A 12,114-nucleotide genomic window follows, 5' to 3' on the forward strand; every position below is an offset into this window, starting at 1 on the left:
TGTAAATTCACAAGTCTTTGAAGAATTTGGTGATGCCTACGTCTTTCACGCAATTGTCCATTTAAATGCTGCAGTCGTTCAAAAAATGGTTGTGAATTGGTCAGTGATCACATGCTGCACTGTCACTTAAGCAGACATTAAAGTTGAACGGATAATTTTGTCGAATTCCTGCATTTTGTCGAATCCCATTGCAGAATACTTGTATGTCAGTGTTGGAAGTGTGGAAACAATTTTTCATCTGCACTTGAAATTTAATATGTTTAGTGCAAGGCAAGATGCAGTTCGTGTGGCCATTGGTACTTGGCTCCTGGAACGCTATCAGAGGCAAGGAAGATGATTTATTGAAGAAAATTGTTGCATGTGATGAGACCTGATGTTGTGAGATGCACGATGAAAATTGGATCCAGAATAAAATGCTGCACCTGGAGCACTGCTGATAAAATGGCAAATTGAGAACTTGAGATTTCTGCTAACTCGTCTAATGCCTTAATCATTGTGTATTTTCCCAAAGTGATGGTTTGACAATGAAAGATTGTGATTAAATATGTTTTTGGCTTGGCTGTGTTTGTATGCAGCCATTGGGAGCTTTGTTGTTGGAGCAGTGTACTGTGGAGAGGGACACGGAGAACTCGCTGTCTTTTACAATTGGTATGTCGGACACATCACAGCTAGTCATTTCACTCAGCATTTTCATCATCCTTCCGTTGTCAGACATTGTGTTTCACCAATGAAGTACTGTGCCCAGTCAAATGACACAGTAAAATCTTGGCTTTCGAAACATATATTTGGAAGCACCTATCTGATTAAGTGTGAACATTATAATCTGAGTAATTACTCAGATGAAAATTATCTGAGTAATTATTCTTGCTAATAGTTGCTTGGTGAACATTATACTTTTTATAACAGCAAAACGATGTAGCTATTAGAAGTGACTATGGATGCCAATGTGAACTAGAAAGCATCTGAAAATGCAAAGCCCATCCGCGTCCGTTTGTATTCAGACGGATTCCATGGCCTTGCTGATGAGTCGAGGGTTGCTATAAACTTATCAGGTGCAAAAGATAGAGTCCAGGAGCAGTTGGATACGACAGGGTAAAGTGGGTACAGAGAGCGAGTGTTTGGGCTCACAAGATTTAGTAGTCATAGAATTGAGGCATTCGACCTTTTCTCGAGCCGAGTTGGCTGTTGTGCCATTGGAGGAGAGGCAAGGGATGGAGCGGACACACACCTGTTGCGGGCTTTGTGGAATGAGCTGATATTGCCTTCGGTCAGGTTAGCTTTCCAGGAAGAGAAGGGTAGTTGCTTCCATAAAACTGCCTCATCACAGGATTCAGTATACCCCAAAGATACATCCAAAGATACATTCGGTATACATCCAAATACCCCAAAGACCCAGACGTCGTCTTCTTCCGTATGCTCAAAATGTCAAAAACAGGTAAAAACAATTCAAAATGAGAATTGATGATTTTGACCTTTGACCTTTGAGCTTTAGATCAAAATCGGCTTCTAGCTTTTGATTAGTGAACCAGTTCTGTGACCCAAGATGCAAATTCTTAAAATTTCAGGTCAATCGGACAAAAATTGACGATGTTATGCAACCTTAACCTTTGAACTTTAGATCTAAAAAAAAACAATTTCCTCCTACCTTTTGATTAGTGAACCAATTTTCAATCACCCGATATGCAAATTCTTTAAATTTCAGGTTAATCGGGTAAAAATTGGTGATTTTACGCAACCTTGACCTTTGACCCTTTGATCTAAAAAAAAACAAAAAAAACAATCGGCCTGTAGCTTTTTATTGGTGAACCATTACAGTGACCCAATATGCAAATTCTTAAAAATTCAGGTAAATCGGATGAAAATTGATTTTATGTGATGCTGACCTTTGACCTTTGCCAAAATTATTAATTTGTCTTCTCCATATCTTATTATATTTTATTATAATAGAGCAAACGTATATGGTTATGTCGTTATGTCGGTATGTTTGTCGCTATGTTTATATGCAACGCAAACGTCTTCTTCTTCATCAAATAAAATTACCACCCTCTTAATTAACCCTCTTAATTGCGTTAAGACTGCTGAGACCCCCCAAGACCTTTGCCGACCCTTTAACTCCCCCAAGACCCTTCAGACCACCAAGACCCCTGAAGACCCAAAATACCCTGAAGACCCCCAAATACTCCAAAGACCCAAAATACCCCAAAGACCCAATATACCCTTCAAGGCCCTGAGGCTCAAAAAGACCCTGAATACCCAAAAACCCAAAACACCCCGAAGACCCAAAAGCCCCTGAAGACACCAAATACCCAAAAGACCCTGAAGACACCTGTTACGTGCTCCTCACCGATCCCCCGGTCTCGGTAAACCTCCAAACCCCGAAAGGAGCCCCGGCAGAAAAATATGTTATTCGGTGTTAGAAAACAATGGTGAAACCACACCAAAGATTATAAATGAACAGATTGTATTAAAAATCACACACAAGAATAACGGTACAACAATTGGCAATTAAGAGTGCACTCTACACCTTATAGCTTAGGATTTTTTTTTTTTTTTTTTTTGTATACTGAATCGAGGCTCGTGAAAGAGCTAACATTTATTTCACAAACAAATCAACCAGACAAACAAAATATACAAAAAGGGAGCAGAAGACAAGATGGGGAGAGAAGGGGAAGCACACAAACACAACATTTGAGAGCAGGGAGAAGTGTGGGAGGGAGAGGGCCCGGGGGGAAGAGGCACGGGAACGGGAACGGGGGGGGGGGGGGGGGGCGAGAGGTACAAAACACAAAGGGACCGAAATTAGCGGGGGTAGAAAAGAAGACCAAGGCCTTGGATGGGGGAGGACAAGAGATGGTGGTGAACAGCTGTTTTAAAGACCTGGAGGGTGGAGTGGGATTGAAGAGAGTGAGGGAGCCTGTTCCAGAGGCGGGAGAAAAGAGGAATGAAGGAGCGAAGGCGAGCAGAAAGTCCCGATCTTGGCAGTCCAACCATAAGAGGGTTGCAGGCAGATCTTGTGCGACCTGTAGGAACATTTGGGGGACAGAGCCCAGAGAGAGCTGGGGGGGGCAAGGCCAGAGAGGAGTCGGTAGAAGACGGAAAGACCACCAACCTGCCCGCGGTGAGCGAGTGAAAGGCCCTTGGAGTTAGCCTCATCGCGGGAGATTCCAATGATTCTGAACGCTTTGGTTTCAACAGCGTGAAGACGAGCTAGGTGCGAGGCAGGAGCACCAGACCAGAGGGCAGAGCAGCACTCCACAGAGCTGCGGACGAAAGCCCTGCAAGCGGTGAGGAGCCCGGGTGCACCAAGGAAGGACCCCGCACGACGGAGGATGCCCAGTCGGCGACCGGCTCTGGAGGCCAGATTTGAAATGTGGTTCTCCCAGGAAAGAGCAGGAAAGATGGTACCATCACTAAAGTCAGTTTACTCACTGCGCTCCCAGCGAGTGAAAAGGACACTCCTCAATGTCTCTATAACCTTTTCCAAGGCGAAGGTGATTCGCTCCAGCGGTCGCTAGAACGAGATCCAGTCGAAGCCCGACTCGCGTACAGTTGACAATGGCGATCGCCCCGCCGAAACTGTACTAAGGATTTCTGTTGCGTGCTCCTCGCCGATCACTCGGCAAACCGCCACATAATTGGAGACGAAGCGGTCGCACACACACATCCCCGACAGACGGTAGGATGTTGGGGTAAAGCTGCCACGAAGCAAAGCCTTTGTAGGTGTCCGAAGAATGTTGGGGTAAAGCTGCCACGAAGCAAAGCCTTTGTAGGTGTCCGAAGAATGTTGGGGTAAAGCTGCCACGAAGCAAAGCCTTTGTAGGTGTCCAAAGCGCGAGGCTCAAAATGGCTGACCGCTCTTACTTGAGTCGATGCGACTAGGCGAGGATTCGTCGAAATCTCAGCGCTCCAAACCTGGCTACGCAGATTTCTCACTTCCAGCGATAATTCCTATCGCCGGATGTCCTTTCACGGAATTCAAAATTCCCTCGTGGCTTTCGGTAATCCACGCTCTCTACGGAGCCTAGACATCACCCGTCTTCCCCGGCTTTGTTCGCCACGCCTCTTCCTCTTCCTCCTTCTGTCGTCGTCTTCCGGCTTCCTGTCCCTTTTTCATGAGCGCTTTTAACCTTTTAACCACAATAACCATTTCCCTTGAACAACAATAACCATACTACTTCGAACCAACAATAATTATAATAACAACAATAATAATTAGTGCCGAATCCGTAACAACACCAAATACCCAAAAGACCCTGAAGACACCAAATACCCAAAAGACCCTGAAGACACCAAATGCCCAAAAGACCCTGAAGACACCAAATGCCCAAAAGACCCTGAAGACACCAAATACCCAAAAGACCCTTAAAGGCCCAGAGGATCCAAAAGACCCTGAAGACCCAAGTGGCCTTGAAGACCCAAATGGCCCTGAAGACCCAAAAGACACTGAAATGGTCAAAGATGCCTACCACTCTGAAACGACGTGTGGTGAGGCGCGCGCCGAGTCGCGCTAGTAAATTACAATAAGTGAGTTCTATTTTATGAGTAATATTAATTATATACGAGTTTCTCCTGCCTGTGGAATGAGCTTCCTCATTCTCTTCAATTTCATTCTGCCATCCAGGTCTTCAAGACAGCTGTCCAGCACCATCTCGAATCATCCCCAATCCAAAACTATTATCTTTTCTACCCCTGTTAATCTCTCCCCTACTCCCTTACATCCCCAAACTCACATTCTGCCAAATTTTCAGTTTTCCCTCCTGAGAGTTTGCTTTTGTATCCATCTTGTCCACCCCATGCTTCCTCCCCACACCCATTATTTGTCAAAGTTCGCCTCTATATTGGCCTTCAACTCTGTTGTCGGTGTATCCCCCCCTCTCTCTCTACTGTTCCTTTTGTTATGTTGCATCCTGATCCTTTCAGTATTTCAGCTTTTCCACGAGCCTTGACTATGTATACAAAAAAGAATGTTGTCGCTGTCACTGCTTCAATGTTCTCATCATACTTGACTTGACTATTGTCGTTTTTGTCCACATTTATCTTGATCTCTTTTTCTTTTGCAGGCTTGAGAATATTCTTAACTGATTTGATATTCATTTTGTCCACCCCATGCGTCCTCCTCTGCCCCCCATTTTCCCCTCACGCCCATTGTTTGTCTGTCTCCCTCTGTCTTGGCCTTCAGCTCTGATGTTGCTCTGCTGCCTCCCCCCTCTGCTGTTAGGGTTAGCCTTTTTGCATTACCCTTGCTGTTTTTTTTTGTTTTTGTTTTTTCATCCCCATGGCTGCTTCAGAGCAATTATTTAGATTGAACATCAAGCATGGCCAGCTGGCTTGTGAAAAAAAAGATGTTTGGCCAATGCTACATGCTCTATTAGCCACTGACCTCAAAACTAGTGGGATATTTTATTTTCTGATGAGTATCTTTAGTTTGGACTATAATTTTCTGTTGACTGGAATTTTTTTTAAATTAATCAAGATTTTTTTTTTCCCCCTCCAAGTCTGGATGGCACAGAGGTAGCACGCTTTTTGAGTTGTCTAGTTTCTGGTCTATTCTCGACCGGACTATAAATTGTTGTATTGATACTTTGCAGGCAGGGAGTTGCATCACAGTGTGCCGTCCTTCGGATGGACATTGCCAGAAACTTATCCACTTCTCAGGTGCAAAAGATACATACTCCATGAGCTTGCTAGCATTGGTTAGTTACTACAGTATCTTTTGCAAAGAGTAGGAAAGTTATCGCTGGTTACCTGAACAAATTACAAACTCTTTCTACCTTCAGTGAGGCCTGTACAGCTGGTTCGTGAAAGAATTGGGCCAAAATCCTTCTTCAGCCACCCCTATAAGGAGAGAATGATTGTGGCCGTTATAGAACCCATCCATAAAAACGGGTTCTTCCTTCGTGGAATAAATTAATTTTGCACTGATACCATGGCAAGCTGGACAACAATTGATTGAAAAAATGGATTAAGCTGGATCACATCATTCTAAGTACAATTTATTCCTGTTGTAGAAAAACTATGGTAGATACGAGTACTGTATTAATCTTTTTTAAGCCAGCATTGATTCAGATACTAGTCACAGTTTGCTTCACTCAGCATTGTCATATAATTCATTTGAAATTCATTTACTATAAAAGGAAGTGCTTTATTTTTCACAAAAGGTCGGATTTCTAGTTATTCCTATGGGGTTACAAGCAAATATCTGTATGCAGTGTATGAAGATGAGAGTGGGCGCAAGTACAGCTTTTTGTGTCCATCTTCACAAGAAAGAGATACCTGGGTTGGTCTTCTAAGTACCGCCAGGTACAGATGCTTGTCTTTTGACATGACTGTGGAAATTGGCACACCCTATAATTTTTTTTCCCCTAATATAATATTCCTACCTTTGTCCACAGTTGTGAATTTCTACGGAGTCGGATAATCCAACTTCGGGAGGACATTTGGAAACTTGCAGGCGAAGTATATCCGTTTTGCCTTTTCATTTTGTTGCACTCTTTTTTTCATTTATTTTGCTTGTAAATGAACCTTTCCTTTTCCTCTTCTCATATATTAACAGGATCCACTAGTGCGGTTTGGGATTTCGGATGATCCTCGTTTCCACCTCATCAGTGGTCGCCCATGAAGAGATCTTTCAGCTGGACTAAATCAATGATTATTGAGGGTATTTGGGTTTTTGAGCTATACTGTGAAAGCACCAACCTCATTCATGTAATTTCCAGTTTAATTGTTATTTTAAATAAAGATTGGGGCTTCAAGATTTGCAATCCCAGTTTTAAAAGCCAAGACATTGTCTGTTAACGCAAATAGTTTTCGGACTTTCATTTGATCATTGCCACTCTTACCCAGTGTTAGCTGCAATGTTTGCCAATATATAACATAAATTAATCTAAAATTGCAGGGAAAATATTGTACATACACCACTTTAAAGTTTAGGGATGTATTTGTTATTTGGTCTTTGAAGGGTGAAGCAAAACAAAAATTAACATGTATAAGCATCTTCCTGCATACCTCACATGAAGGACTGTACTTTAAATCGTTGCATTCTTCAAAGGTCTAACTTTATTTATCGTTGAATATATTTCATGTATTGTTATGCATTATGTTTTCCACTCTGTCAAAGCGCCTTTGGGCTTCTTGAAAAGCGCTATACAAAATAAATGAATAATAATAATTATTATTATTATATATTGCAATTCTTTTAAAATAGACATAAAAAATAATAAATACTTAGGGAGTTCATAGAACACCTCACCCCACGCAGTCATGAGAATAAAGGACATGGGGGCGTGGTCTACGAGCAGCAAATTTGATTGGGCATGATGATGTAAAATAGTGTAATATTTTGTCCAATTACTGCTAAACGGAATGTTTTTCAAAGTACCATGAAGGTGAATTATGTTTTACAGTGTTCAAGTTTATAATACAATTGAAATAAAATATGGGTTTTAAAAGTTTTCGAAAAAACACTGCTGTTTACTGCCGTTGATGCAGCATCCTTTACATCACCTTAACATGTTACATTGGTTATTCGTGCCTGGTGTATGTGTCCTTTATGAAGTGCATAAAAACAGTAAGATTTCACTCCTGTCTATGCATCTGCGACCGTGACGGGATTCTGTTCAATTTTCCGATTTCAAAGTACTGCTAAACTGCAAACTTGTTTTTCGATTGATTTTTGGATTAATGTTCCAAATGTAACATTCAATTTACGTTTCTAGACAGAGATGAAGTTAACTAAATGGTTAACCCCCATTTTTGCTTTACGTGCATGTGGTAATAACAGTTTTGTAAACCACATAAAATAAATAACGAAGAAAATTCATTACCCTCTGAATCAGCTGAGCACTGTACTTAACTCGATGGTATTCATAGAATACTAATACTTACCCTGCGCAGTCAACTTGGTGCGAACCAACTCCTCTGTTTTTGAACTTTTTTTTTTTTGATCCAATATGGCTGCCTGACCACGTGAGCGATGATATCTTAATTTATATTCTCTAATATAAATGTTGCATAGATCATGCTCATTAAATTTCAAACTGATCAGACTAAGCATTGTCTCTGTCGATTTATGATGTCATAATTACCACACCAATGACATCATCGTTAATAACACCTATTCCCATGTGGAGTTCTTTACAATGAGTCATGCTTCAAAAATTTTTCCATTGAGCGGTTTTGGAGATATAGAGGTGCAAAGTTTTTCGGTTTTTCCAAGATGACGCCTGTACCACGTGATCTATGATGTCATAATTGTCATTAAAATATTATACAGGAGGAGTTGCTCCTATGGTGAAAATTTCATGTCCATCAGACTAACTGTTGGAGAGAAAAAAAATTCTTACTGATCAGATCAAGCGTTGTACTTGTCGAATTGCGACGTCATAAAGAAGGCACTAATGACATAATCATTAACATATCTTATTCCCCATGGGGAGTTCTTTACAATGAGCTATGATTCAATTTTTTCCAAGGAGCGGTTTCGGAGATGTAGAGGTGCAACATTTATAGATTTCTCCAAGATGGCGTGTGTACCACATGACCTATGACGTTAGAATTATCATTAAAAATTCTAGAGGAGTTGCCGCTTCTATGGTACAAATTTAGTGGCCATCGGACTAACAGTTGCAGAGGAAAATTTTATTTTCATACTGATCAGATCAAGCGTTGCACTTGTCAAATTATGACATCATAATGAAGGCACCGATGACATCATCATCGACATATCTTATTCCCCATGGGGAGTACTTGACAATGAGCCTTGTTTCAACTTTTTCCATTAAGTGGTTTGGGAGATAGAGGTGTAACGTTTTTCCAAGGTGACATGTGTACCACTTGACCTATGATGTCATAATTATGAATAAAACAATTGTACAGGAGGAGGTGCTCCTATGGTAACATTTAGTGTCAATCGAACCAACGGTTGCCCGGAAAATGAATTTTTAAAATGCAGACACGCACGCCACACATACGCACGTACGGACGCAACCGAATGCTATCCCTGCTTTTCGCTTCGCGAGTGCAGGGTAACGAGAAAAGTGTGGACCAAGAATACAAAGTGCACATTTAAACCCCTTCATCATTTTAGAGATGTAACGATTAGTCCACAACTTTTATCACTGAAATGAATTTGGTGGCGGACGCTCTAACAGTCTAACCATGACGCTGCTGAGTCACACCAGACCTGGTAGCGTGATGATTAGTCTGGGGGGTCGGCAGTTCAAATCACGGCAGAGTCATACCAAAGACTTTAAAAATGGTACGTGCTTGATGCGCATTATTTTTTATTTTTTATTTTTTGTATACAGAATCGAGGCTCGTGAAAGCTAATATTTATTTCACAAACAAATCAAACAGACAAACAAATAAAAATCACCCACAGGGTGAACCGTATCTTGCCAAAATGTGAAAATTCCGTTTTTTCGTCATGACGTCATCAAATGACGTCATAGCGTCAAACTGTTTACAGATCTGGGAAGCACTCATCAAGGGCATTCATATGAGGTATTACTCGATATGGTACCTACGATTTCAAAATTTGACCTTGGGGTCAATAATTTTCGACCTCCAGCTCTAACCATGAAGGTCAAGGCCGATCGCCACCAAAAACTAATCAGCTGAGCGCCGGACCATATACTAGATTCCCATGAAGTTTGGAGACGATCCGATCAAAGTTACTCAAAAAATTAGTGTTTCGTCGACCTCCATGATTGGCCGCAAAGTGACCTTGACCTTTGACCTTGACCTTCATAATTTTGTGTGCTAAAGGGTATCTCTAAAAGACTCTGATATGCGAACTTACAAGAGTTTCCAAAGGGAACTGTGCTCTACAGAGTGACCTAAACAATGCGAACTAAAGCAATACAATATACATGAAAAGTGCAGTTTTTTCGTCATAACGCCGTCAAATGACGTCACATTGTCAAACTAGTTATATGTTTGGAAAGCACTCAACAAGGGCTTCAATTTGAGGTACTACTCGATATGGTAACTGAAACTTGAAAATTTTACCTTTTGGTCAAAATTGAATGACCTTCAAAATGACCTTGAAGGTCAAGGCCGATCGACACCAAAAACTAATCAGCTGAGCGCCATACCACACCCTATATACCCACCAAGTTTGGAGATCATAAGATCAAAGTTACTCAAAAAATAAGGGTTTCGTTGACCTCCATGATTGACCGCAAAGTGACCTTGACCTTTGACCTTGACCTTCAAAATTTTGTGTGCTGAAGGGTATCTCTATAGGACTCTGATATGCGAAGTTACAGGAGTTTCCAATAATAACTGTGGTCTACAGAGTGATCTAAACGTGAAAAAAAAATGATTAACCACAAACAAATAAAAAATAAACATATGTCACCCACAGGGTGAACCGTATCTTGCCAAAATGTGAAAATTCCGTTTTTTCGTCATGACGTCATCAAATGACGTCATAGCGTCAAACTGTTTACAGATCTGGGAAGCACTCGTCAAGGGCATTCATATGAGGTATTACTCGATATGGTACCTACGATTTCAAAATTTGACCTTGGGGTCAATAATTTTCGACCTCCAGCGCTAACCATGAAGGTCAAGGCCGATCGCCACCAAAAACTAATCAGCTGAGCGCCGGACCATATACTAGATTCCCATGAAGTTTGGAGACGATCCGATCAAAGTTACTCAAAAAATAAGGGTTTCGTTGACCTCCATGATTGACCGCAAAGTGACCTTGACCTTTGACCTTGACCTTCAAAATTTTGTGTGCTGAAGGGTATCTCTATAGGACTCTGATATGCGAAGTTACAGGAGTTTCCAATAATAACTGTGGTCTACAGAGTGATCTAAACGTGAAAAAAAAAAGATTAACCACAAACAAAAAAACAAAAAAATAAAAATCACCCACAGGGTGAACCGTATCTTGCCAAAATGTGAAAATTCCGTTTTTTCGTCATGACGTCATCAAATGACGTCATAGCGTCAAACTGTTTACAGATCTGGGAAGCACTCATCAAGGGCATTCATATGAGGTATTACTCGATATGGTACCTACGATTTCAAAATTTGACCTTGGGGTCAATAATTTTCGACCTCCAGCGCTAACCATGAAGGTCAAGGCCGATCGCCACCAAAAACGAATCAGCTGAGCGCCGGACCATATACTAGATTCCCATGAAGTTTGGAGACGATCCGATCAAAGTTACTCAAAAAATTAGTGTTTTGTCGACCTCCATGATTGGCCGCAAAGTGACCTTGACCTTTGACCTTGACCTTCATAATTTTGTGTGCTAAAGGGTATCTCTAAAAGACTCTGATATGCGAACTTACAAGAGTTTCCAAAGGGAACTGTGCTCTACAGAGTGACCTAAACAATGCGAACTAAAGCAATACAATATACATGAAAAGTGCAGTTTTTTCGTCATAACGCCGTCAAATGACGTCACATTGTCAAACTAGTTATATGTTTGGAAAGCACTCAACAAGGGCTTCAATTTGAGGTACTACTCGATATGGTAACTGAAACTTGAAAATTTTACCTTTTGGTCAAAATTGAATGACCTTCAAAATGACCTTGAAGGTCAAGGCCGATCGACACCAAAAACTAATCAGCTGAGCGCCATACCACACCCTATATACCCACCAAGTTTGGAGATCATAAGATCAGTTACTCAAAAAATAAGGGTTTCGTTGACCTCCATGATTGACCGCAAAGTGACCTTGACCTTTGACCTTGACCTTCAAAATTTTGTGTGCTGAAGGGTATCTCTATAGGACTCTGATATGCGAAGTTACAGGAGTTTCCAATAATAACTGTGGTCTACAGAGTGATCTAAACGTGAAAAAAAAATGATTAACCACAAACAAAAAAACAAAAAAATAAAAACCTATGTCACCCACAGGGTGAACCGTATCTTGCCAAAATGTGAACATGAGTGACTTGCTTCAGGTCACACTGAGGTGAACAGAACTGCTATCCACTAGAAGCGACTCTTTGAGGAATGTCTGCCCACGAGATATTGAAAGATTTTGATGAGAACTGAGGAAATAATTTTTTCATGAAAATTCCGTTTTTTCACATGACGTCATCAAATGACGTCATAGCGTCAAACTGTTTACAGATCTGGGAAGCACTCA

At 41.2% G+C, this 12,114-nt stretch overlaps 1 protein-coding gene across 2 annotated transcripts in view; it reads left to right on the plus strand.

The window, feature by feature from the left end:
- The window catches only part of PLEKHJ1 (pleckstrin homology domain containing J1), a 29,726-nt gene extending 21,677 nt beyond the window's left edge, over nt 1-8,049 (plus strand). Inside the window, exons 4-7 of one of the 2 annotated variants that reach the window (XM_068107773.2) lie at nt 576-648; nt 6,210-6,300; nt 6,393-6,456; nt 6,554-8,049. In XM_068107773.2, coding sequence (XP_067963874.1) covers nt 576-648; nt 6,210-6,300; nt 6,393-6,456; nt 6,554-6,619 — 294 coding nt within the window. In that variant the 3' untranslated portion in view covers nt 6,620-8,049. The remainder of the gene's footprint in view (nt 1-575; nt 649-6,209; nt 6,301-6,392; nt 6,457-6,553) is intronic. The other variant, XM_068107774.2, reaches the window with a different exon arrangement.
- Nucleotides 8,050-12,114: the final 4,065 nt, after the last annotated feature.

The sequence above is a fragment of the Myxine glutinosa genome, chromosome 2 (assembly GCF_964187855.1).
Source record: "Myxine glutinosa chromosome 2, kmMyxGlut1.1, whole genome shotgun sequence".
NCBI classification, from domain to species: Eukaryota; Metazoa; Chordata; class Myxini; order Myxiniformes; family Myxinidae; genus Myxine; species Myxine glutinosa.